The sequence below is a fragment of the Piliocolobus tephrosceles genome, chromosome 1 (genome assembly GCF_002776525.5).
Source record: "Piliocolobus tephrosceles isolate RC106 chromosome 1, ASM277652v3, whole genome shotgun sequence".
In the NCBI taxonomy this organism is placed as follows: Eukaryota; Metazoa; Chordata; class Mammalia; order Primates; family Cercopithecidae; genus Piliocolobus; species Piliocolobus tephrosceles.
The window spans coordinates 160,525,093-160,547,842 of NC_045434.1; the positions used below are offsets into that span (position 1 = coordinate 160,525,093).

At 42.2% G+C, this 22,750-nt stretch overlaps 1 protein-coding gene and 1 pseudogene across 2 annotated transcripts in view; both read left to right on the forward strand.

Moving 5' to 3' along the window:
* The first annotated feature begins 1,310 nt into the window (after positions 1 to 1,310).
* The window catches only part of TM2D1 (TM2 domain containing 1), a 41,918-nt gene continuing 20,478 nt past the window's right edge, over positions 1,311 to 22,750 (forward strand). The window contains exons 1-4 of the mRNA XM_023187413.1: positions 1,311 to 1,521; positions 3,023 to 3,096; positions 12,574 to 12,682; positions 22,274 to 22,365. Coding sequence (XP_023043181.1) covers positions 1,358 to 1,521; positions 3,023 to 3,096; positions 12,574 to 12,682; positions 22,274 to 22,365 — 439 coding nt within the window. The 5' untranslated portion in view covers positions 1,311 to 1,357. The remainder of the gene's footprint in view (positions 1,522 to 3,022; positions 3,097 to 12,573; positions 12,683 to 22,273; positions 22,366 to 22,750) is intronic.
* On the forward strand, positions 18,193 to 19,551 carry LOC111523078 (annotated as a pseudogene). Its single transcript, XR_002725427.1, has one exon. The product of XR_002725427.1 is annotated as a heterogeneous nuclear ribonucleoprotein A1-like (transcript).

Here is a 22,750-nt window from a genome sequence, read left to right on the forward strand (position 1 = left end):
GGCCTCACACCTGTAATCCCAGCACTTTAGGAGGCAGAGGCAGGCGGATCACTTAGGCCAGGAGTTCAAGACCAGTCTGGCCAACATGGTGAAACCCTGTCTCTACTAAAAATACAAAAATTAGCTGAGCGTGGCGGCACACGCCTGTAGTCCCAGCTACTCAGGAGGTTGAGGCAGGAGAATCACTTGAACCAGAAGGCGGAGGCTGCAGTGAGCCGAGATCGTGCCACTGTACTCTAGTCTGGGTGACAGAGCGAGATTCTGTCTTAAAAAAAAAAAAAAATTTACTTCTCATTATACCAGTGTTCTCGAAGAGCGGTCCCCCGACTAGCAACATCCACATCACTAGGGAACTCCTAGAAATGGAAATTATCCAGTCTCTCCCTACGTCTTTTGTATCAGAAACTCTGAGAGCCGGGTCTGTCATTCTTTTTTTAATAACTACTACAGGTGATTCAGATGCTACTCAAAGTTTCAGAACCACCAAAGTGGTTGAAATGTGCTAAAGTATGGATGAAGAAGCACCACTCAAATTCAAATTTTTATATTGTTAGACAAAAAAAAGATTAAACTTAACTTTAAGAAAACATTTTTTTCTCACTATTAAAGTTCCCCACCACAGAACTTTTAGAACATATAGAAATTTAAAAACAACAGATGGAGGGAAAAAGTCTTCAACTTTTCACTTAGTCATAAAATTTGGTTTCCTCTTGTTACAGTTTCCACCCCCCAAATCATCTCCCACCTAAATTGTCACTTTTTTTTTTTTAAGGTGTAATGTCTTTCAGAGTTTTTAAGTTCTGTTCGTGGCAGCCTTCCAAAATCCTTCTCTAAAAAGTTACAGGAGGACATTATGTCAATTAGTAAGAGCATATATCTGAAATCTGGCAAACATCAATTTCATTCCGACTGAGTCACTTAGTGATTAAGGGCAGTGTGTTTCAGCGTCTTTGAGCCTTGCTCCTTATCTGTAAACCCAAATCCTATCTGGGCTAATTGCGATGATGTCAGGAAAGCATTGATTCCAACCTCAGGCGCCGCTGGCACTTTCAGAGGATCCAGAAGCCTCAGCTAAGAGCACGGGAATGAGAAGCGGGTGAAGCACCTGATTGCTTAAACTAGTCGTTTCCTTCCTCCAGCACTCAAAGATCAACCTTAGCTCCTTCCAAGGGTTCGAGAGGCAAAATTCGTCCCGAGGGACAGGGTACATGCATATTTTAAAAGGGTCTCCGAAGCGACGGAACTGGCCTCTATCCTTTGCGAGGTCCCTTTAAGAACGTCGCCCAGTTGCCCTTCTCCCTCCAGCTCCTGGGCGGAGGCGGAAGCGGAAGAGGCGAGGGAAGTGTCGGTCTCCAAGATGGCGGCCGCGTGGCCGTCAGGTCCATCTGCTCCGGAGGCCGCGACTGCTAGACTCCTCGGTGTCCTCTGGTTCGTCTCAGTCACTACAGGACCCTGGGGGGCTGTTGCCACCTCCGCCGGGAGCGAGGAGTCGCCTAAGTGCGAGGACCTCAAAGTGGGACAATATCCTCTGTGGGGAACACCCCCCATGGAGGCGAGGTAGAGTTGGGGTCGCAGGTGGGTCGCTGCCCTTAGGATCGGCTAGGGCTTTACTGAGTGAAAACGATAACCTGATCTGTGGCTTCTAGATCCCTGAAGGTCTAGATCCTTCAGGAAGGATCCCTGAAGGTGAACAGAGTTGTGGAGATGGCAGGGCCAGAGGCCACCCTTTGTGATTTCCTTATGATTTTACTAGTCATTGGCGCGTGCTCTTCTGATCCACTTTTTTTTTCTTTTTTATCAGTGTGCTTACTTGTTCAATAAAACATGTAGATCCTGAAGTATGCCAGGCCCCGTTCTAGACACTAGTAATACAAAGATGGATAGTCTCTTACCCTGGAAATGTTTGCCACCTCTTCCTAGGGGGAAGACAAGTAGTAACGATCTAGCCGATGTGTGTTGCCCATTTATCGTTAACTTTATATATTATGTATATTACCTCCTGTTATCCTCACACTTCATGAGATGCTAGACTGCCAGTGGACAAATTTCTTTCTGTTTTCTTTTTTTTTTTTTTTTTTTGTTGTTGTTGAGACGGAGTCTTGCTCTGTCGCCCAGGCTGGAGTGCAGTGGCCGGATCTCAGCTCACTGCAAGCTCCGCCTCCCGGGTTCACGCCATTCTCCTGCCTCAGCCTCCCAAGTAGCTGGGACTACAGGCGCCCGCCACCTCGCCCGGCTAGTTTTTTGTATTTTTAGTAGAGACGGGGTTTCACCGTGATAGCCAGGATGGTCTTGATCTCCTGACCTCGTGATCCGCCCGTCTCGGCCTCCCAAAGTGCTGGGATTACAGGCTTGAGCCACCGCGCCCGGCTGTTTTCTTTTTCTTTTTTTTTTTTTGAGACAGGGTCTTGCTGTGTGCCCAGGCTGGAGTACAGTGGTGCGATCTCAGCTCACTGCAACCTCCGCCTCCCGGGTTCAATCAGTTCTCCTCCCTCAGCCTCCTGAGTAGCTGGGACTACAGGCATGCGCCACTACACCCGGATAATTTTTGTATTTTTAGTAGAGACGGGGTTTACGCCATGTTGGCCGGGCTGGTCGTGAACTCCTGGTCTCAAGCGATCCGCATCCCCCTCGGCATGAGCCACCTCAGTGGACAAACTTCTGTTGCACTTTGTAACCTTGGATGACTTATTTGAACTCTGTTTTCTCATGAGTAAAAGCGTGGATAATTACGGCACAAACTTAAAGGTTTATTGTAATGTTTATGTATTATTATTTGTAGAGATAGACTTCTCATTATGTTGCCCAGGCTGTTCTTCCCGAATTCCTGGGCTCCAGTGATCCTCCTGCCTCAAGTATTATTTAGCAATACTAAAAGTATATTTGTACATATGCTTATTGACTTGGACAAACTAGCAGCCTTTATTTACGTGTGAATATCAACATGAGTATATAATATGAATAGTATAGGCATGATAATGTGTTGTGTTGGAATGTAGTCCATATTTCCTTAACTTTTTTTTACATATATTTGTAAAGATCCAAAAATAAATGATGCTACGCAAGAACCAGTTAACTGTACAAACTACACAGCTCATGGTAAGACTTCCAGAAACATGTCTTTAAAAATAATTTTAAAAACATTATTTCATAGGTCAATGTATGATCACTAAGGGCAATTAATAAATGCATTTTTTCTAAATTATAACATTATTACTCAGTTACCAGAGTAACGTAAAATTGGAGAACTAGCTAGGGGCTGTCAGTATTTAATTTAAAAAAGAATTCTACTTGTTCTGAAATGGTGAAGTTTCACCATATAAATAATAATAGGGCCGGATGTGGATGTTCCCAGATTCAGTTAGGAAAGTGTACTTATATTTTGTATACTTTATTTTCCCCAAATGAATAAGCATATCATTCCCTCACATGGAAAGTCTTCCTTTTATTTTCCTTTAGCTCTCCACTTACATCATCTGTGAATACTTACCTGATAGTTCTTGGCTAGTACCATAATACCTATAAGTCCTTTATGCTTCCCAGCAACTTCATCACTATCGTTTATGTCGCTTTGATAAATGTCATTTTTATTACTTTGATTATATTACTTTGGTTTGTATTTGATTATGTTTGTTTGATTTGGGGTGTTTGTTTTATGTGTGTGTATTTTTTTTTTTTTTTCGAGACGGAGTCTCCCTGTGTCACCCAGGCTGGAGTGCGGTGGGGTGATCTCTGCTCACTGCAAGCTCCGCCTCCTGAGTTCACGCCTTTCTGCCTCAGCCTCCCTAGAAGCTGGGACTACAGGCGCCCGCCACCACGCCCGGCTGATTTTTTTGTATTTTCAGTAGAGATGGGATTTCACCGTGTTCGCCAGGATGGTCTCGATCTCCTGACCTCGTGATCCGCCTACTTCGGCCTCCCAAAGTGCTGGGATTACAGGCGTGAGCCACCGCGCCCGGCCTGTGTGTGTGTATTTAGCATTCAGTTGGCACCAAAATGATTTTTTACATGTTTATAAATTTATCACTAATTCTTAAGTGGATTCAACATTTTATTCCAGAAAACACCTAACTGGAGGGCACGAGGGCAGACTTCTTTTGGGGCAGAAATTCTTTTTTTTTTTTTTTTTTGAGACGGAGTCTCGCTCTGTCACCCAGGCTGGAGTGCTGTGGCCGGATCTCAGCTCACTGCAAGCTCCGCCTCCCGGGTTCACGCCATTCTCCTGCCTCAGCCTCCCGGGTAGCTGGGACTACAGGCGCCGCCACCTCGCCCGGCTAGTTTTTTATAGTTTTTAGTAGAGACGGGGTTTCACCGTGTTAGCCAGGATGGTCTCGATCTCCTGACCTCGTGATCCGCCCGTCTCGGCCTCCCAAAGTGCTGGGATTACAGGCTTGAGCCACCGCGCCCGGCCAGAAATTCTTTTCAGTTGTATAATTTCCTTTGGAATCCCCATATCTACAAAAAAAACACCCTGGAGGCTAGAAAAATGCTTTTTTTTTTTTTCTCTTTTTTTGAGACAGCCGGCTGCCAGCTTCCCAGTATGAAGCGAGATGCTTGAGTTACAATAGTATTCACAGATTTCTAGCATCTTTCATATGAATGATTGAAATAACTATTTGAGAACTAATTCTTCTTTATGTGTAACTCTATTCTCTGTGTTCTGAAAGCTATGATATAAAAGACTTCGAAATGTAAAACAGGCAAATCAAAGGATATTTATAAGTTAACTACAAAGGAAAGGATTACTTGCAAAGTTCCTTTAAATGGCCAGGCATGGTGGCTCATGCCTGTAATCTGAGCACCTTGGGAGGCTGAGGCAGGCGGATCACAAGGTCGGGGGTTCGAGACCAGCCTAGCCAACATGGTGAAACCCTGTCTCTACTAAAAATAGAAAAATTAGCCGGGTGCAGTGATGGGCACCTGTAATCCCAGCTACTCAGGAGGCTGAGGCAGGATAATTGTTTGAACCTGGGAGGTGGAGGTTGCAGTGAGCCGAGATCGTGCCATTGCACTCTGGCCTGGATGACAAAGCAAAACTCTGTCTCGGGGGGGGGAAAACATTTTCTTTAAATGTAATATATCTAAATAAAATAAATGTATACATACTAAGCAATATCTCCTATATAAGGCATATATTATTTTCTTTCTGGGAGGTCTCATTATGTCATCCAGGCTGGAGTGCAGTGGTGCCATCTCGGTTCACTACGACTTCTGCGTCCTAGGATCAAGTGATCCTCCCACCTTGGCCTCTGGAGTAGCTGGGACTACAGGTGTGCGCCACCACTCCCAGCTAATTTATTTTGTTTTATTTTATTTTTTGTATTTTTGGTAGAGACAAGGTTTCGCCATGTTGCCCAGGCTGGTCTCAAACTCCTGAGCTCAAGCCATCTGCCTGCCTAGGCCTCCCAAAGTGCTGGGTTTACAGGCATGAGCCACCTGGACTGGCTTCCTGGCTTTTTTTTTTTTTTTTAATTGTAGAGATGAGGGTTTCTCTATATTATCCAGCCTGGTCTTGAACTCGTAGGCTCAAGCAGTTCTCTTGCTTTGCTCTCCCAAAGTGGTGGGATGACAGGCATGAGTCGCTGTGCCCAGCTAGTTGCCTTTTTTTAAAACACACAGAAGCTCGTGGGCTAGCTATGGTGAATCAATTCTAAGTCCTGATTGGAGATGGATATCAAAATAGCTCATGAAACATGCTTTTTGGTTCTAACATAGGAGAAAAATATTAAGAGTTGTAAAAAGTGTGAGTTAAGTGATCTCTCTCATTCTTCTAGCCAAAATTATTTTTCCTTTGTTTTTTTCACCGGGTATATGAAGAACTATTGTGAAATTCTCAAACTATGTTTACTTTTCCTTCTTTCTTTTTTTTTTTTGAGACAGAGTCTCTCTCTGTCACCCAGGCTGAAGTGCAGTGGCGCAGTCTCAGCTCACTGTAACCTCTGCCTCCCGGGTTCAAGTGATTTTCCTGTCCCAGCTTCCCAAGTAGCTGGGATTACAGGCATGCACCACCAAGCCTAGCTAAGTTTTGTGTTTTCACTGGAGACAGGGTTTTGCCATATTGGCCAGGTTGGTCTTGAAGTCCTGACCTCAGGTGATCCACCTGCCTTGCGCTCCCAAAGTGCTGGGATTATAGGCGTGAGCCACTGAGCCCAGCCTAATTTTCTTCTTTCTTTTTCTTTTTTTTGAGACAGGATCTCACTCTGTCACCCAGGCTAGACTGCAGTGGCACCGTCCTTGCTCACTGCAACCTCTACGTTCCAGGCTCAGGAGATCCTCCCACCTCAGCCTCCTGAGTACCTGGGACTACAGGCACATGCCACTACACCTAGCTAATTTTTTGTATTTTTTGTGGGGGGTGGGTAGAGGTGGGATGTTGCCATGTTGCCCAGGCTGGTCTGGAACTCCTGGGCTCAAGCAATCCACTTGCTTGGCTTTCCAAAGTGCTGGGATTACAGGCATGAGCCACGACATCTGGCTGTTTAATTTTCATAAACTAATGTTTGGGTAGGGATGAACGTGAGCAGTGTTTTACAGAGGGGAGTTTGGGGCTAGTGAGTAGGAATTGGGACAAAAGGCAAAGAAATTCATCTGTGACAATAAATTGATGTGATCTTAAAACGGTTCCTGGTTAGCTCAGTATCATTCAACAAGCACATTTGTTTATTGAGAAAGTATTTATTGGTAATGAATAATTTAAAACTAAATTTAGTTTAATTATTAAGACAATTTATATTACAAAATGTTGTTATTGATGGAGAATTTGTTCATTTATTTATATTTATTTATTTATTTATTTTTTGAGACGGAGTCTTGCTCTGTCACTCAGGCTGGAGTGCAGTGGCCAGATCTCAGCTCACTGCAAGCTCCGCCTCCCGGGTTCATGCCATTCTCCTGCCTCAGCCTCCCAAGTAGCTGGGACTACAGGCGCCCGCCACCTTGCCCGGCTAGTTTTTTTTTGTATTTTTTAGTAGAGACGGGGTTTCACCGTGTTAGCCAGGATGGTCTCGATCTCCTGACCTCGTGATCCACCCGTCTCGGCCTCCCAAAGTGCTGGGATTACAGGCGTGAGCCACCGCACCTGGCCTATGTTTATTTATTAAGAAATTATTACATGGCAGGCATCTGCTAGGCAGTATAGGTGATCTACAAAAGAAGACATAATCCCTGACCTTAAGAAGTGTTCTGTCAGTCCAGGCGAGGTAGCTCACGCCTGTAATCCCAGCACTTTGGGAGGCTGAGGTGTGTGGATCATGTGAGGTCAGGAGTTTGAGAACAGCCTGGCCAACATGGTGAAACCCTGTCTCTACTAAAAATAGAAAAATTAGCCAGGTGTAGTGGCACATGCCTGTAGTCCCAGCTACTTGGGAGGCTGAGGCAGGAGACTCGCTTGAACCTGGGAGGCGGAGGTTGCAGTGAGCCGAGATCACGCCACTGCACTCCAGCCTGGGCGACAGAGCCAGACTCTGTCTAAAAAAAGAAAAGAAACAAAGAAGTGTTCTGTCTAGGTTATATACACACATATCAGCAAGTACTTTCAATTTTTCTGTCACTGAAATACAAAAAATATTTAGATTTTACCACCAGAAAATTTTACTATGGTCCTTTGACAGAAGTCTTCTTTATTTTCTTAAGTTTGTATTATAGTATTTTTACAGAAAAGTGCATGTAGGTATAATTCAAATGATTTTCACAAACTACACACCTGTAAATGCTTCCAGATCAAGAAACAACATTATTAACATGCCAGAAGCCCTCTTCATAGTCTTTTATAGTCACTACTCTGCCTCAGTGGGTAACCACTATTTATTCTAACTTCTGACTGTAAATTAGTGTTTCAAAGAGTATATTATTTTTTATCTTTTTATTTGGAGATAGTTTCAAACCTACAGAAAAGTTAGAAGAATAAGAGTAGTACAAAGAACTCCACCGTAGGCTGGGCGCAGTGGCTCCCGCCTGTAATCTCAGCACTTTGGGGCCAAGGCTGGTGGGTCACCTGAGGTTGGGAGTTCAAGACCAGCCCAACCAACATGGAGAAACCCCGTCTCTACTTAAAAAAAAAAAAAAAAAAAAAAATCACCTGTAATCCTAGCTACTTAGGAGGCTCAGGCAGGAGAATCGCTTGAACCTGGGAGGCTAAGGTTGCAGTGAGCCAAGATTGCACCACTGCACTCCAGCCTGGACAATAAGAGTGAAACTCCATCTCAAAAAACAAAAAACAACGAACAAACCTCCATCTGTATACCCTTTACCCAGATTGACCAATTGTTAACATACTTTCTCTCTCTCAATTTGTTTGTGTATATACTTTTTTCTGCCCCTATAAATACTTCTGTGTTTTTCTTTAGAGATATTTCAGATCAGATGTGGTGGCTCACACCTGTAATCTCAGCGCTTTGGGAGGCTTAGGTGGGCAGATCACTTGAACCCAGGAGTTCTAGACCAGCCTGGGCTATGTGGTGAAACCCCGTCTCTACAAAAAATACAAAAAGCTAGCCAGGCATGGTGGCGCACACGTGTAGTACCAGCTACTTGGGAGGCTGATGTGAGAGGACTACCTGAGCCAGGGAGGTGAGGCTGCAGTGAGCCCTGATTGTGTCACTGCACTCCAGCCTGGATGACAGAGCAAGACCCTGCCTCCAAAAAATAAATCAATAAAAAATAAAAAAATGAAAATAGAAGTATTTTCTTAACATAAACACAGTTCAGTTATAAACTTTGGTAAATTTAATATTAATACATATGCTTTAATCTAATCCATATTCTTATTTTATCAGATGACCCAAATAATGCCTTTTTAGCATTTTCTCCCAGTACAGGATCCTAAAATCAGATTTTACATTTAGTTTTCTTTAAATTGGTACATTTCCACAACTTTCTTTGTCTTTTATGGCATTGATTTGCATGTTTGATGACTACAGCCTCCCTTTATTTAATAGAGTGTTCCTCATTGGGATTGTCTGATATTTCCTTTTGATTAGACTTAGGGTATACATTCCACGCTGTAAAATAACATAATTGATGGAGTGTCCTTCCCAACATCTCACATCTGGGGGCACATGATAAGTATCTCTTTCTCCTTGGTGATGCTAATTGTTTATCACTCAGCTTTTTCTACTGTATAGTTAGTATGTTTTTCTTCACAATTATAAATAATCTAAAGGGATACTCATTAAGGCCATGCAGATATCTTCCTACCACCCCCAGATTTACATTCCATTAATGATTCTGGCCTGAACGATTCTTTTTTTATAGAATGGTCAACACTTCATTCCATAAAATGGAAAAAGTGTTCCTTGGAACTATTCTTTACTCTGATAGTTGCAAAATGATTATTTTCCAAATCTGGTACTCTCAGAGGAGAACTCTTTTAATGCTAAAAATATGGAGATGGGGTTGGCTCTTGCCAACTTTATTTTTTTCAAAAACTCTCTTTTTTTTTTTGGAGATAGGGTCTCACTTGGTAACTCAGGCTGGAGTTCGGTTGCAGGATCTCTGCTTACTGTAACCTCCACCTCCCAGGCTCAAGTGATCCTTCCACCTTAGCCTCACCACACCCGGCTAATTTTTGCATTTCTTTTGTAGAGATGGGATTTCACCATGTTGCTTGGGCTGGTTTCTAACTCCTGAGCTCAAGCAATCCACTTGCCTCAGCCTCCCAAAATATTGGGATTACAGGTATGAGCCACCACGCCTGGCATTTTTTTGTTGTTGTTGTTGTTTTTGGAGACACAGTCTTGCTGCTCTGTAGCCCAGGCTGAAGTGCAGTGGTGGGATCACGGCTCACTGCAGCCTCCATCTGCAGGACTAAAGCAATCCTCCTGCCTTAGCCACCGAAGTAGCTGGGATTATAGACATGCGCCACCAGTCCCAGCCAAGTATTTTTTTGCAGAGTTGCCCAGGCTAAATTTAGTCCTTTTTTTATTGTTATGAAACTTCATTGTCTGATTACATTATTTCTGGTTTAGCATTTCTGTATTTGAAAAACGTCGCTCCTTTCTATGCCAGGTGTGGTGGTGGTGTGTGCCTGTAATCCTGGCTATTTGGTAGTCTGAGCCTGGAGGATGTCTTGAGCCCAGGAGTTTGAGGATACAGTGAGCTATGATCATGCCACTTCACTCCATCCTGGGCAAGAGAGTGTGAGACACTGTTTCTAAAAAGAAACCAATCAAACAAAAAAAGCCACATGCTGCTTTTTATAATGAATACTGTGTAGTTGTTGGCTTGAATTGATATTATGTAAATCCTAGACGTTGGTTAGAACCAAACCTTTTTGCAAGAAAACTGCAAATTGAATCATTTACAGGCTTGTAGCCTGTTGCTTAATTTTGTCTGCTAGTTAACATTTATTGATAACTGGCTTCTTTGATCTTGTCATATTGATTTATTTTTGCTTATTGCTGAAATCAGTGTTAGCGTGGGATAATTATGATATCATGGAAAGAGTATTGATTAAGAGTAATGAGTTTTAGTCTAGGATTTAGAGAGTATTATTTGCTCTTTAGTCAACTCATTTAATTTCTTGGAATCTTAGTTTTCCTATTTGTGAAAGGAAAAATATTATGAATTTGCTTACTTAATAAGTTCTTCTTTCTTACAAGGATGAAATGAAATTGTTATAAAGTATGTCTAAACAAACTCTAGGGTTGTAGGCTTCTTTTGGATTGATTAATTTCATATCCTAAAATCTTATGTTAATTTTATAGCCACTTAAAATGTTATATTCATTTCTTTTTTAGTCTTCTAAGTGTTGAATTTCTCTGATTTCCTAGAGTAGGGAATCTAGCTCTCTTTTTTTTGTGTGTGTGTATATATATATATTTTTGGGGGCGTGGGGGGGGGTGGGGGGTAGGGTAGAGAGAGGCCTTGCTCTGTCACCTGGGCTGTAGTGCAGTGGCAGGATCATAGTTCACTGCAGCCTGGATCTCCCAGGCTCAAGAGATCTTCCTGCCTCAACCCCCTGAGTAGCTGGGACTACAGGCACATGCCACCATGCCTGGCTAATTTTGTTTTCTTTAGAGAGAGAGTCTCACTATCTTGCCCAGGCTTGTCTTAAACTCCTGGGCTCAAGCGATCCTCCCTCCTTGGCCTCCCAAATTGCCGGGATTACAGGGATGAGTCACTGCACCTGGCCCCTAAACACTTTTTGAATACCTTTTCTTTTTTTTTTTTTTTTTTTTTTTTTGAGACGGAGTCTTGCTCTGTCGCCCAGGCTGGAGTGCAGTGGCCGGATCTCAGCTCACTGCAAGCTCCGCCTCCCGGGTTTACGCCATTCTCCTGCCTCAGCCTCCCGAGTAGCTGGGACTACAGGCACCCGCCACCTTGCCCGGCTAGTTTTTTTGTATTTTTTAGTAGAGACGGGGTTTCACCGTGTTAGCCAGGATGGTCTCGATCTCCTGACCTCGTGATCCGCCCGTCTCGGCCTCCCAAAGTGCTGGGATTACAGGCTTGAGCCACCGCGCCCGGCCTTTGAATACCTTTTCTAACCAAGCACTATGCTTTACACAACATATGTCTGCCTGCCTTCCTTCCTTCCTTCCTTTCTCTTTCTTGTCTCCTCTTCTCTTCTCTTTTCTTCTCTTTTCTTTCGACAGTCTTGCTCTGTCACACAGGCTGGAGGGCAGTGGCACAATCTTGGCTCACTGCTATGTCTGCCTCTCAGGCTCAAGTGATCTCTTACTTCAGCCTCCCAAGTATCTGGGACCACAGGCACAAGCCACCATGCTTGGCAAAGTTTTGTATTTTTTTGTAGAGATGGAGTGTCGCCATGTTGCCCAGGCTGGTCTTAAACTCCTAATATGCCCACCTTAGCCTCCCAAAGTACTGGGATTACAGGCATGAGCCACTGCACTCACCCCTTTGGTACTATTTTTACCTGTAAAGAATCCAAAGTTTTGAAAGAAGCAATGTCCAAATAAGTTGTTCTCATTCCAAAGGTCTTATTCTTTGCATTATGAGGCTATAAAGCTGTTAAGGCAGTGCTTGCCTGAGTCTATAAGTGTTGCTTCCTCTTATTATGTCATCTGGGTTATGAGGAAGGATCAAGATTGCTTAAATTCTGAAGTAATCTACTATATCAAACCCCAGAGGGAATCAAGAAACAAATACATTTAGAATCAATGAAAATAATTTATAGCAGCAATTATCTATAATAGTTGATATATGCTAAAAATACAAACTCAGATTGTGTTAAAATAATTTAATAGATAAATTGCTCAATGAATTACCAACAAAAATTTGAGCGGTATTCTTAATTCTGGAGATGAAGTAAAGGGCAGTAATATTGTGCATTTCTTCCCTTGGTACCTTTATCAGAGGCAGGAGATTGAATTAGATTAGCCATGCATCTAATCCAGTGTGGCAAGTCTTGTATTTTTGTGTTAAGAGACTACTATATCATTTTATATTTATCTTGCATGTAAGTACATACATAATGTCACTTTTCCTGTCTAAAATTAAAGGCTTGTGTCATATTATATTGGCAGGTAGTTTGTTATAACATATTTGCTAGTCTTAGAAAGAACAATTACACACTGTCTCTGCAGAAAAAAAAAGTTTCTTGACTTTTTCTGCCTTCAGTTTCCTGTTTTCCAGCACCCAACATAACTTGTAAGGATTCCAGTGGCAATGAAACACATTTTACTGGGAATGAAGTTGGTTTTTTCAAGCCCATATCTTGCCGAAATGTGTAAGTACATTACTGACACTTAAATTTTCAGATTACTTGCCTATATTATATCTTGATTGCATCAAGAGATGAGATAATTTATGGGGACTATCCTGAAAATATATCTTTTATCTTTTTGCCTGTGTCAGAAAACCTTTAAGTGTTTGTTTTTTGGTTTTCGACACAAGGTCTTGCTCATTCACCCAGGCTAGAGTGCAGTGACATGATTACTTCTCACTTCAGCGTCGACCTCCTAGGCTTAAGCAATTCTCCCACCTCAGCCCCACAAGTAGCTGGACTACAGGTTTGTGCCACCATGCCTGGCTAACTTTTAATTTTTTTGTAGAGATGAGGTCTCCCTATGTTTCCCAGGGCTGATCTCGAAGTCCTGGCCTCACATGATTCTCCTGTCTCGGCCTCTCAAAGTGCTGGGATTTACAGGCATTAGCCACCACACCCAGCCAAGGGTGTATTTTTTTTAATAAATGCATTATAAATGTGTATTTTTTTAAATTATTGGCATTATGTTTTCAGCCTAAAACTGTATATTGTTACAATTCTATTTGATGGCACCTAGTTTTGATTGTTTCAAGAAATAAAACACTGTACAGATAAATTGAACCTTAAAAAGGAAAAAGAAAAAAGAAATAAACCACTGTTAGACTATTGCTACAAGTCTGTCAAATCAAGTAGAGCTGAGTAGTCCAGTATGTGGGACAAATAAAGACTATAAATGGCTTCATACCATGTTAATTGAGGTCAGTCAGTTTATACCACTGAGTTATGAAAAAATTGTCTTCAAAATGTGGGAGATTTCTAGAGTACAAATGGCAGTTGTGTACCTATTGTATCAGAAAAACACTAATTTTTTGCACATAAAGGGCATTTTAAACTTCGTTTTATTCTTTGTAATAAATTATGGATGATGAATGGTAATGTTAAACAGAATTCAAAAGTTATCAGTTTGGCTAGCTAGGCACAGTGGTACATGCCTATAGTCCTAGCTACTCAGGAGGCTGAGGCCATAGGAGCCCGGAAGTTCAAGTTCAGCCTGGGCAATATAGTGAGATACTGTCTCTTATAAAAACAACAACAAAAATGATCAGTTTGGGATACTAAGACAAATGGCTTTCTTTTGTTAGGAATTTCTCTATTTAAAGGACTTTTAGGCCTAATGTGGTGGCATACTCTTAAAATCCCAGCACTTTGGGAGGCCAAGGCAGGAGAATCACTTGAGGCCAGGAGTTGGGGACCAACCTGGGCAAAGTAGGGAGACCTTGTCTCTACAAAAAATACAAAAATTAGCCCAGTGAGGTGGTGCTTGCCTGTGGTCCTAGCCACTGGGTGGCTGGGGTGGGAGAATTACTTGGGCCCAGGAGTTTGAGGTTGTAGTGAGCTACGATCGCAGTAACAGAGTGAGACCTTGTCTCTAAAAAAATTAAAATTAAAAATTTTTTAAAAAGGACTTTTAAGTTTGATTTCTCTTTCTGCTAAAGCTTATTATTCATTCTTATATTCCTGCTTTGTACCAAAAACATGATTTAGTGTTACCTATTTTTAATTATTGGCATTATATTTTCAGCCTAAAACTGTATGTTGTTACAATTCTATTTGATGGCACTTAGTTTTTGTTGTTTCAAGAAATAAACCACTGTACAGATGAATTGGACCTTAAAAAGGAAAAAGAAAAAAAAGAAAGAAACTACGATTAGACTATTGCTACAAGTCATTAGGATTCTTCGCAAGAACTTTTAGCGTTCTGTCTTTCCTTTTGATCCTACCTCATTGATTTAATGAGGGGCTTTTTATACAGCAAGGGGATTCCATCTTGCTGTATAATCCTAAGCCTACCACTGATCTTGGGTTCCAAGATTTCGCATTAGTCAAGTAAAAATTGTTAAAAAGGAATAGTTTCCAGTGTACTTAGATATGGTTTCATTTTTTTTCTGTTACAGAGGTAAGTTTAAAAAATAGGGTTTAGTTAATATTTAAATTTATAGATGTTTCTACGTTAAACATTCTAAACAACTGATGTGTTAAATGCTGGTCCAAGATATAGGTTATAGTAAGAAAATCATCTGTTGAGAACAGCTAACCACTCAGGCTGGAACTTACAGGTTTATATTATTTGTAATGCTAACACCAGAATGGCCTGTTACTTAATTTCCAAGTTGATGCTGATTTTTCTTTCAGTGTCTCAAAGTGGATTAGGCTGCATACAACTGAGCTGCACTAATCATACTCATAAGTATTTTTTATTTATTTATTTTTGAGACAGAGTCTTCCTCTGTAGCCCAGGCTGGAGTGCAGTGTCACAATCATAACTCATTGCAGCCTCAACCTTCCAGGCTCAAGGCATCCTCTCATCTCAGCCTCCCAAGTAGCTGGGACTACAGGTGCATGCCCCAAAGCTCGGCTAATTTTTGTATTTTTAGTAGAGATGGAATTTCACCACGTTGCCCGGGCTGGTCTCGAACTTCTGGCCTCAAGCAGTCAGCCCACCTCAGGCTCCCAAGGTGCTGGGATCACAGGCATGAGCCACCATGCCTGGCCCTTATAAGATATTGGTATCAATTATGGTAAGAAATATAGCCATCAGGTAAACTAGATATTCCAAGGCTACTGGCCAGCTTATTCGCTTCTTACAATAAAGTTTACAATTTCTTTCTTTCTTTTTTTTTTGTTTTAAGATGGAGGTTTGCTCTTGTTGCCCAGGCTGGAGTGCAATGGTGTGATCTTGGCTCACTGCAACCTCTGCCTCCTAGGTTCAAGCAATTCTCCTGCCTCAGCTTCCCAAGTAGCTGGGATTACAGGCATGGGCCACCACGCCTGGCTAATTTTGTATTTTTAGTAGAGATGGGGTTTCTCCATGTTGGTCAGGCTGGTATGGGGTTTCTCCATGTTGGTCAGGCTGGTCTCGAACTCCTGACCTCAGGTGACCCACCCGCTTCGGCCTCCTAAAGTGCTGGGATTACAGGCGTGAGCCACCGCGCCCGGCCTAAGTTTACAATTTCAAGACAGAATTTGCAGCTCGGCATGGTGGCTCACGCCTGTAATCCCAGCACTTTGGGAGGCCAAGGCAGGTGGATTGCTTGAGCTCAGGAGTTTGAGACCAGCTGAGCAACATGGCAAAACCGCATCCCTACCAAAAAATACAAAAGTTAACTGGTGGTGCATGTCTGTAGTCCCAGCTACTCGAGAGTCGAAATCATGGCTACTGCTCTACAGCCTTGGTGACAGAACCAGATCCAGTTTCAAACAAATAAAAGAAAAAGAATGAGCATTGCTCATCAGAACAGTGGAAGTTAGACTGATGGGTAATTTTGATGGTAAGAATGGCAAAGCTAAGATAACCTGATAAATAATTTTGCTTTATCGGGATATTAGGTACGTGCCTACCAAAAGGCCAGCTGCTGTGCAGCTACTGAATAAAGATTCAGCGATACATTCTTGTTCATTAGGTGTCCCTTTTCCAGTTTCGTATTTTCTTTGTACTCCTGTTAGCATATTGTTTTTAAAACTATATATAATAGGTTAATACTTGGTTAAAACTTCATCTTAGTATTGCAAATATTCTGTAATGTATTCTTCAGAAACTAAAGTCTGATAACCATGCCTGATTGATGACCAAGCCACCCACCTATTTATACTGGCCATCTATATTAGTATTATGTCATAGTTTCATTTGGGTTAACTTGGAGGTCTGGGTGGTGTTGGTGACGCCATAGTTGTTCCATGCAGTCATGAATGGGCCTTGCTCCTTTTGTCTTGTGGCTTTGCTTTCTGTAGTCCTTTGAGTCCTTTCCACTAAGCCAGCAGGTGGGAAAGAGGAGAGGGAAACCTTTATAGGAGTATTTTATGGGCCAGACTTGGAAATGGCGTACACTTCCATCCTCCTTCCACTGGCCAAAACTCAGTTATGGCTGCACTTAAGTGCAAGGTGAGCTAGGAAATGTAGGTTAGCTGTATATTCATAAGAAAAAGAGAAATGAGCCTGGGCGCGGTGGCTCATGCCTGTAATCCCAGCACTTTGGGAGGCTGAGGCGGGCAGATCGCTTGAAGTCAGGAGTTCAAGTCCAGCCTGGCCAATTGGTGAAACCCCATTTCTACTAAAAACACAAAAATTATTGGGTATGGTGGTGCGTGCTTGTAATCCCAGCTACTCAGGAGGCTGAGGCATGAGAATCAGTTGAACCTGGAAGGTGGAGTTTGCAGTGAGCCGAGAGCAAGATTGTGCCACTGCACTCCAGCCTGAGCAACAGAGAAAGAGAAATGGCTCGGTGAATAATCTCTGCTATACCACCAGTTTTCAGATTATTCTTTAGGGTGATTTACTTATATAGATAATTGCTTTTCTAATTTCATTTCCCTTCCCAGCCAAGCTTTTTGAAAGTTGTTTTGATAATACTTATCTGTTACAGGATTTTCTGTCTAATGTAGTATGGCTTTTGGCCATGCTGAGATTCACCAGCAATCTTTGTTGATATATCGAAGGAATGTTTACAGTCCATATCTTAATCTTTCTTTTTTTTTTTTTTTTTTTTTTGAGGCGGAGTCTCGCTCTGTCGCCCGGACTGGAGTGCATTGGCCGGATCTCAGCTCACTGCAAGCTCTGCCTCCCGGGTTTATGCCATTCTCCTGCCTCAGCCTCCGGAGTAGCTGGGACTAAAGGCGCCCGCCACCTCGCCCGGCTAGTTTTTGTATTTTTAGTAGAGACGGGGTTTCACCGTGTTAGCCAGGATGGTCTCGATCTCCTGACCTCGTGATCCGCCCATCTCGGCCTCCCAAAGTGCTGGGATTACAGGCTTGAGCCACCGCGCCCGGCCTCATATCTTAATCTTTCTACAGCATTTGGCTATTCCCTTATTTCTCTCTCCTTTCTTTTTAATATAGAGGCAAGGTGTCACTGTGTTGACCAGTCTTTTCTGTCTCAAATTCATGGCCTCAAATGATCCTCCCACCTCATCCTCCTAAAGTGCTGGGATCACAGATGTGAGCCACTGTGCCCAGCCTGGCTGTTTCCTTTCTTAAAGTACTTTCTTGGCTTTCTTAAAATCTTTCTTGGCTAGGCCCAGTGGCTCAGGCCTGTAATCCCAACACTTTGGGAGACTGAGGCGGGTGGATCACCTGAGGCCAGGAGTTTGAGACCAGCCTGGCCAACAAGGTGAAACCCCATCTCTACTAAAAATACAAAAATTAGCCCAGAGTGGTGGTGGATGCCTGTAATCCTAGCTACTTGGGAGGCTGAGGCAGGAGAATCACTTGAACCCCAGGAGGTGGAGGTTGCAGTGAGCTAACATTGTGCCATTGCACTCCAGCCTGGGCAACAAGTGTGAAACTAAATCTCAAAAAAAACACAAAAAACCCTAAAAAACTTTCTTTTTTTGGCTTACAGTATAAAACACTCTTCTGTGTCCCTTCATTCCTATTTCTTTGCTTCTTCCTTAAGTCTTGATGTCCTTGGTCCTTCTTCCTTTTTCATTCATCCACCCCTTTGGCTTCTCTCACCATCTTTGTATATATATATGCCATATAAAAAGTTGGTGATGGCCGGTGGACGCCGCCGAAGAAGCATCGTTAAAGTCTCTCTTCTCCCTGCCGTCATGTCTAAGTCAGAGTCTTCTAAAGAGCCCGAACAGCTGAGGAAGCTCTTCATTGGAGAGTTGAGCTTTGAAACAACTGATGAGAGCCTGAGGAGCCATTTTGAGCAATGGGGAACGCTCACGGACTGTGTGGTAATGAGAGATCCAAACACCAAGCGTTCCAGGGGCTTTGGGTTTGTCACATATGCCACTGTGGAGGAGGTGGATGCAGCTATGAATGCAAGGCCACACAAGGTGGACGGAAGAGTTGTGGAACCAAAGAGAGCTGTCTCAAGAGAAGATTCTCAAAGACCAGGTGCCCACTTAACTGTGAAAAAGATATTTGTTGGTGGCATTAAAGAAGACACTGAAGAACATCACCTAAGAGATTATTTTTAACAGTATGGGAAAATTGAAGTGATTGAAATCATGACTGACCGAGGCAGTGGCAAGAAAAGGGGCTTTGCCTTTGTAACCTTTTGATGACCATGACTCCGTGGATAAGATTGTCATTCAGAAATACCATACTGTGAATGGCCACAACTGTGAAGTTAGGAAAGCCCTGTCAAAGCAAGAGATGGCTAGTGCTTCATCCAGCCAAAGAGGTCGAAGTGGTTCTGGAAACTTTGGTGGTGGTCGTGGAGGTGGTTTCGGTGGGAATGACAACTTCGGTCGTGGAGGAAACTTCAGTGGTCGTGGTGGCTTTGGTGGCAGCCGTGGTGGTGGTGGATATGGTGGCAGTGGGGATGGCTATAATGGATTTGGTAATGATGGAAGCAATTTTGGAGGTGGTGGAAGCTACAATGATTTTGGCAATTACAACAATCAGTCTTCAAATTTTGGACCCATGAAGGGAGGAAATTTTGGAGGCAGAAGCTCTGGCCCCTATGGCGGTGGAGGCCAATACTTTGCAAAACCACGAAACCAAGGTGGCTATGGCGGTTCCAGCAGCAGCAGTAGCTATGGCAGTGGCAGAAGATTTTAATTAGGAAACAAAGCTTAGCAGGAGAGGAGAGCCAGAGAAGTGACAGGGAAGCTACAGGTTACAATAGATTTGTGAACTCAGCCAAGCACAGTGGTGGCAGGGCCTAGCTGCTACAAAGAAGACATGTTTTAGACAAATACTCATGTGTATGGGCAAAAAACTCGAGGACTGTATTTGTGACTAATTGTATAACAGGTTATTTTAGTTTCTGTTCTGTGGAAAGTGTAAAGCATTCCAACAAAGGGTTTTAATGTAGATTTTTTTTTTTGCACCCATGCTGTTGATTGCTAAATGTAATAGTCTGATCGTGACGCTGAATAAATGTCTTTAAAAAAAAAAAAAAAAAAAAGTTGGTGATATGTTTTATATTAAATTTTAGACCTCAGATTTAATATATATAAATAGCCAGGCACAGTGTCTCATGCCTGTAATCCCAGCACTTGGGGAGGCCAAGGTGGGCGGATCACCTTAGGTCAGGAGTTCCAGACCAGCCTGGATAACATCGTGAAACCCCGTCTTACTAAAAATACAAAAATTAGCCGGGTGTGGTGGCGGGTGCCTGTAATCCCAGCTACTCGGGAGGCTGAGGCAGGAGAATTGCTTGAATCCGGGAGGTGGAGGTTGCAGTAAGCCAAGATTGTGCCATTGCACTCCAGCCTGGGTGACAAGAGCGAAACTCCATCTCAAAAAAAAAAAAAAACAAAATTATGTAAAACATATATATGCTTATATATAATATATACTAGTATATTATATATAGTAATATATAGTATATAACATTACCATCTTAAATATGCAATATAATATTTAATGTAAAATATATTATCATCTTCATATATAATTATATATTTTATATCATATATAACATATATATAAATATGGTAATATTCATTAGGCACAACAGTGGGAGAGCTGGACACACTGGCATGTGACTACAGGCACATGTCACTGTGCCCAACTCTCCCTTTGTTTTTTTTCTTTTTTTCTTTTTTGTTTTTTTGGAGACAGTCTTGCTCTGTCACCCAGGCAGGAGTGCAGTGGCGTGATCTTGGCTCACTGCAACCTCTGCTTTCCAGGTTCAAGCAATTCTCATGCCTCAGCCTTCCAAGTAGCTGGGACTACAGGCATGTAACACCACGCCTGGCTAATTTTTGTATTTTTAGTAGAGATGGGGTTTTACCATGTTGGCCAGGCTGCCAGTCTCAAACTCCTGGCCTCATATGATCCAACTGCCTCAACCTCCCAAAGTGCTGGGATTATAGGAGTGAGCTACCACATCTGGCCCCATTGTTTCTTAAGCTCTCTAACATATAAAATATATTGCAATCTTTATATATATTACATATATATGTCCTAAAATTGAATTGAATTGAATATCAGTATATTAACTATCTTTATATACTATATATATATAGGCGTCTAAAATTGAATTGGACCAGGCATGGTAGCTCATGCTTGTAATCCCAGCACTTTGGGAGGCCAAGGCGGGTGGTTCACTTGAGGCCAGGAGTTTGAGATCAGCCTGGCCAACATGGTGAAACCCCATTTCTACTAAAAATACAAAAATTAGTCAGGTGTGGTGGTGTGCACCTGTACTCCCAGGTACTCAGGGGCCTGAGGTGGAAGAATCGCTTGAACCTGGGAGGAAGAGGCTGCAGTGAGCCAAGATCACACCACTGCACTCCAGCCTGGGCAACAGAGTGAGATTCCATCTCAAAAAAAAAAAGAAATAAAATTGAATTAAATATCAATATATTATCATCTTTATATATATTTTATATATATAAGGTCTAAAAGTGCATTTGTTTTCTTTATCTTCAAATCCTTTCCTCCTTCATCTCATTGAATGGCACCAGTTCTACCCAGTTTCTTAAGCAGAAACTTTTGGATTCATTACTTATTTTTTATTATTTTTTTGAGACAGAGTCTCACTCTGTTGCCCAGGCTGGAGTACAATGGCACGATCTTGGCTTACTGCAACCTCCACCTCCTGGGTTCAAGCGATTCTCCTGACTCAGCCTCCCAAGTAGCTGGGATTACAGGTGCCTGCCACCACACCCAGCTAATTTTTGTATTTTTAGTAGAGACTGTGTTTCACTCTGTTGGCCAAATTGTTCTCGAACTCTTGACCTCAGGTGATCCACCCACCTTGGCCTCCCAAAGTGCTGGGATTACAGGCGTGTGCCACTGTGCCCATCTTGGAGTCATTCTTGACTTCTCCTTTTCCCTCATTCCCCACATGTAGCCTGTTTGCTTCTGCCTTGTTAGTATTTCCCAATTTTGTTCACTTCTTTCTCCCACTGTTACTGCCCATTAGATTTCAGTGTTAGTTTTTGCATTGCCTTCTAAATTATTTTTCTCCTTCTAGTTTGGTGCCCTATTCCATTGTAGATGGGGTGCTACTGCCTTCAGCATAAAGTTTGACATCCTTATAACGTTAGACACATAAACAGGATCTCTGGGCCACTTACTACTTTTTCTAACTCATACAAATATGCAGTGCAATAAACACACACACACACATGAAAGAGGATTATGAGCAGGGATCTTACATGATGAAATTTGACTTCAAATTGATAGTTCTGCCTGTCTCTTTTGCCTGTGACACTGTTTCCTCAGAAGCATGGCATGGCCATCTCATTCACTTCCCTCAGGTCTCTGCTCAAATATCACCTTCTCAATGAGGCCTACTCTTACCACGCCATTTAAATGGCTCCTGGCATTCTACACAGCCTGCCCTACTTCTTTTTTTCCGTAACATTTTTGACTTTCTGACATATGATTTACTTTTGAAATATATTTGTGTTTATTGCTTGTTATCACTAGCCTGTAAGCTCCACGGGAATAGGGATCTTTGTTGTTTTTATTCGTTAATACATTTCAGTAGCCTAGAATAGTGCCTGACATACAGTAGGCATCCAAAAAACATTAATTGAGTGAATGAATGAACCAATTAACAAATAAGTAGTAGTTAATAATTTTGTTTTCTAAAATGTTCACGTTGGAAATATATGAATATGACACTCAGATTTTAATTTTTTGCAGAAATGGCTATTCATACAAAGTGGCGGTCGCATTGTCTCTTTTTCTTGGATGGTTGGGAGCAGATCGATTTTACCTTGGATACCCTGCCTTGGGTGCGTATGTTTCATTAAAAAAAAAAAAAATCCTTATAATTGTATGTGTTCTTATAGATTAAATATCTGTGTATTTATTGTAAGTTCTCTATAATTGGAGTTGAGTAGTTAACATTCTTCTGTGAGTATAGAGCTATCAATTAGCCCAACAGTTCAGCTTAGGTAAGAAATACTGACTTTTCCTGTGTTTTCACCTTTATGAAAACACACAGAAGATAGTGTAGGCATTTACTTAAGATAGTAGACTGGAACTGTCACTGCTAGTGCTGGGCACACACTGGATGTTTAGTAAATGTTTTATGAACAAATGTACATCCTCTACCACTCCAAAAAATATTTCCTTCTGCCCAAATCTCTTTCACCATTGCCCTGGGATTAGAAACTA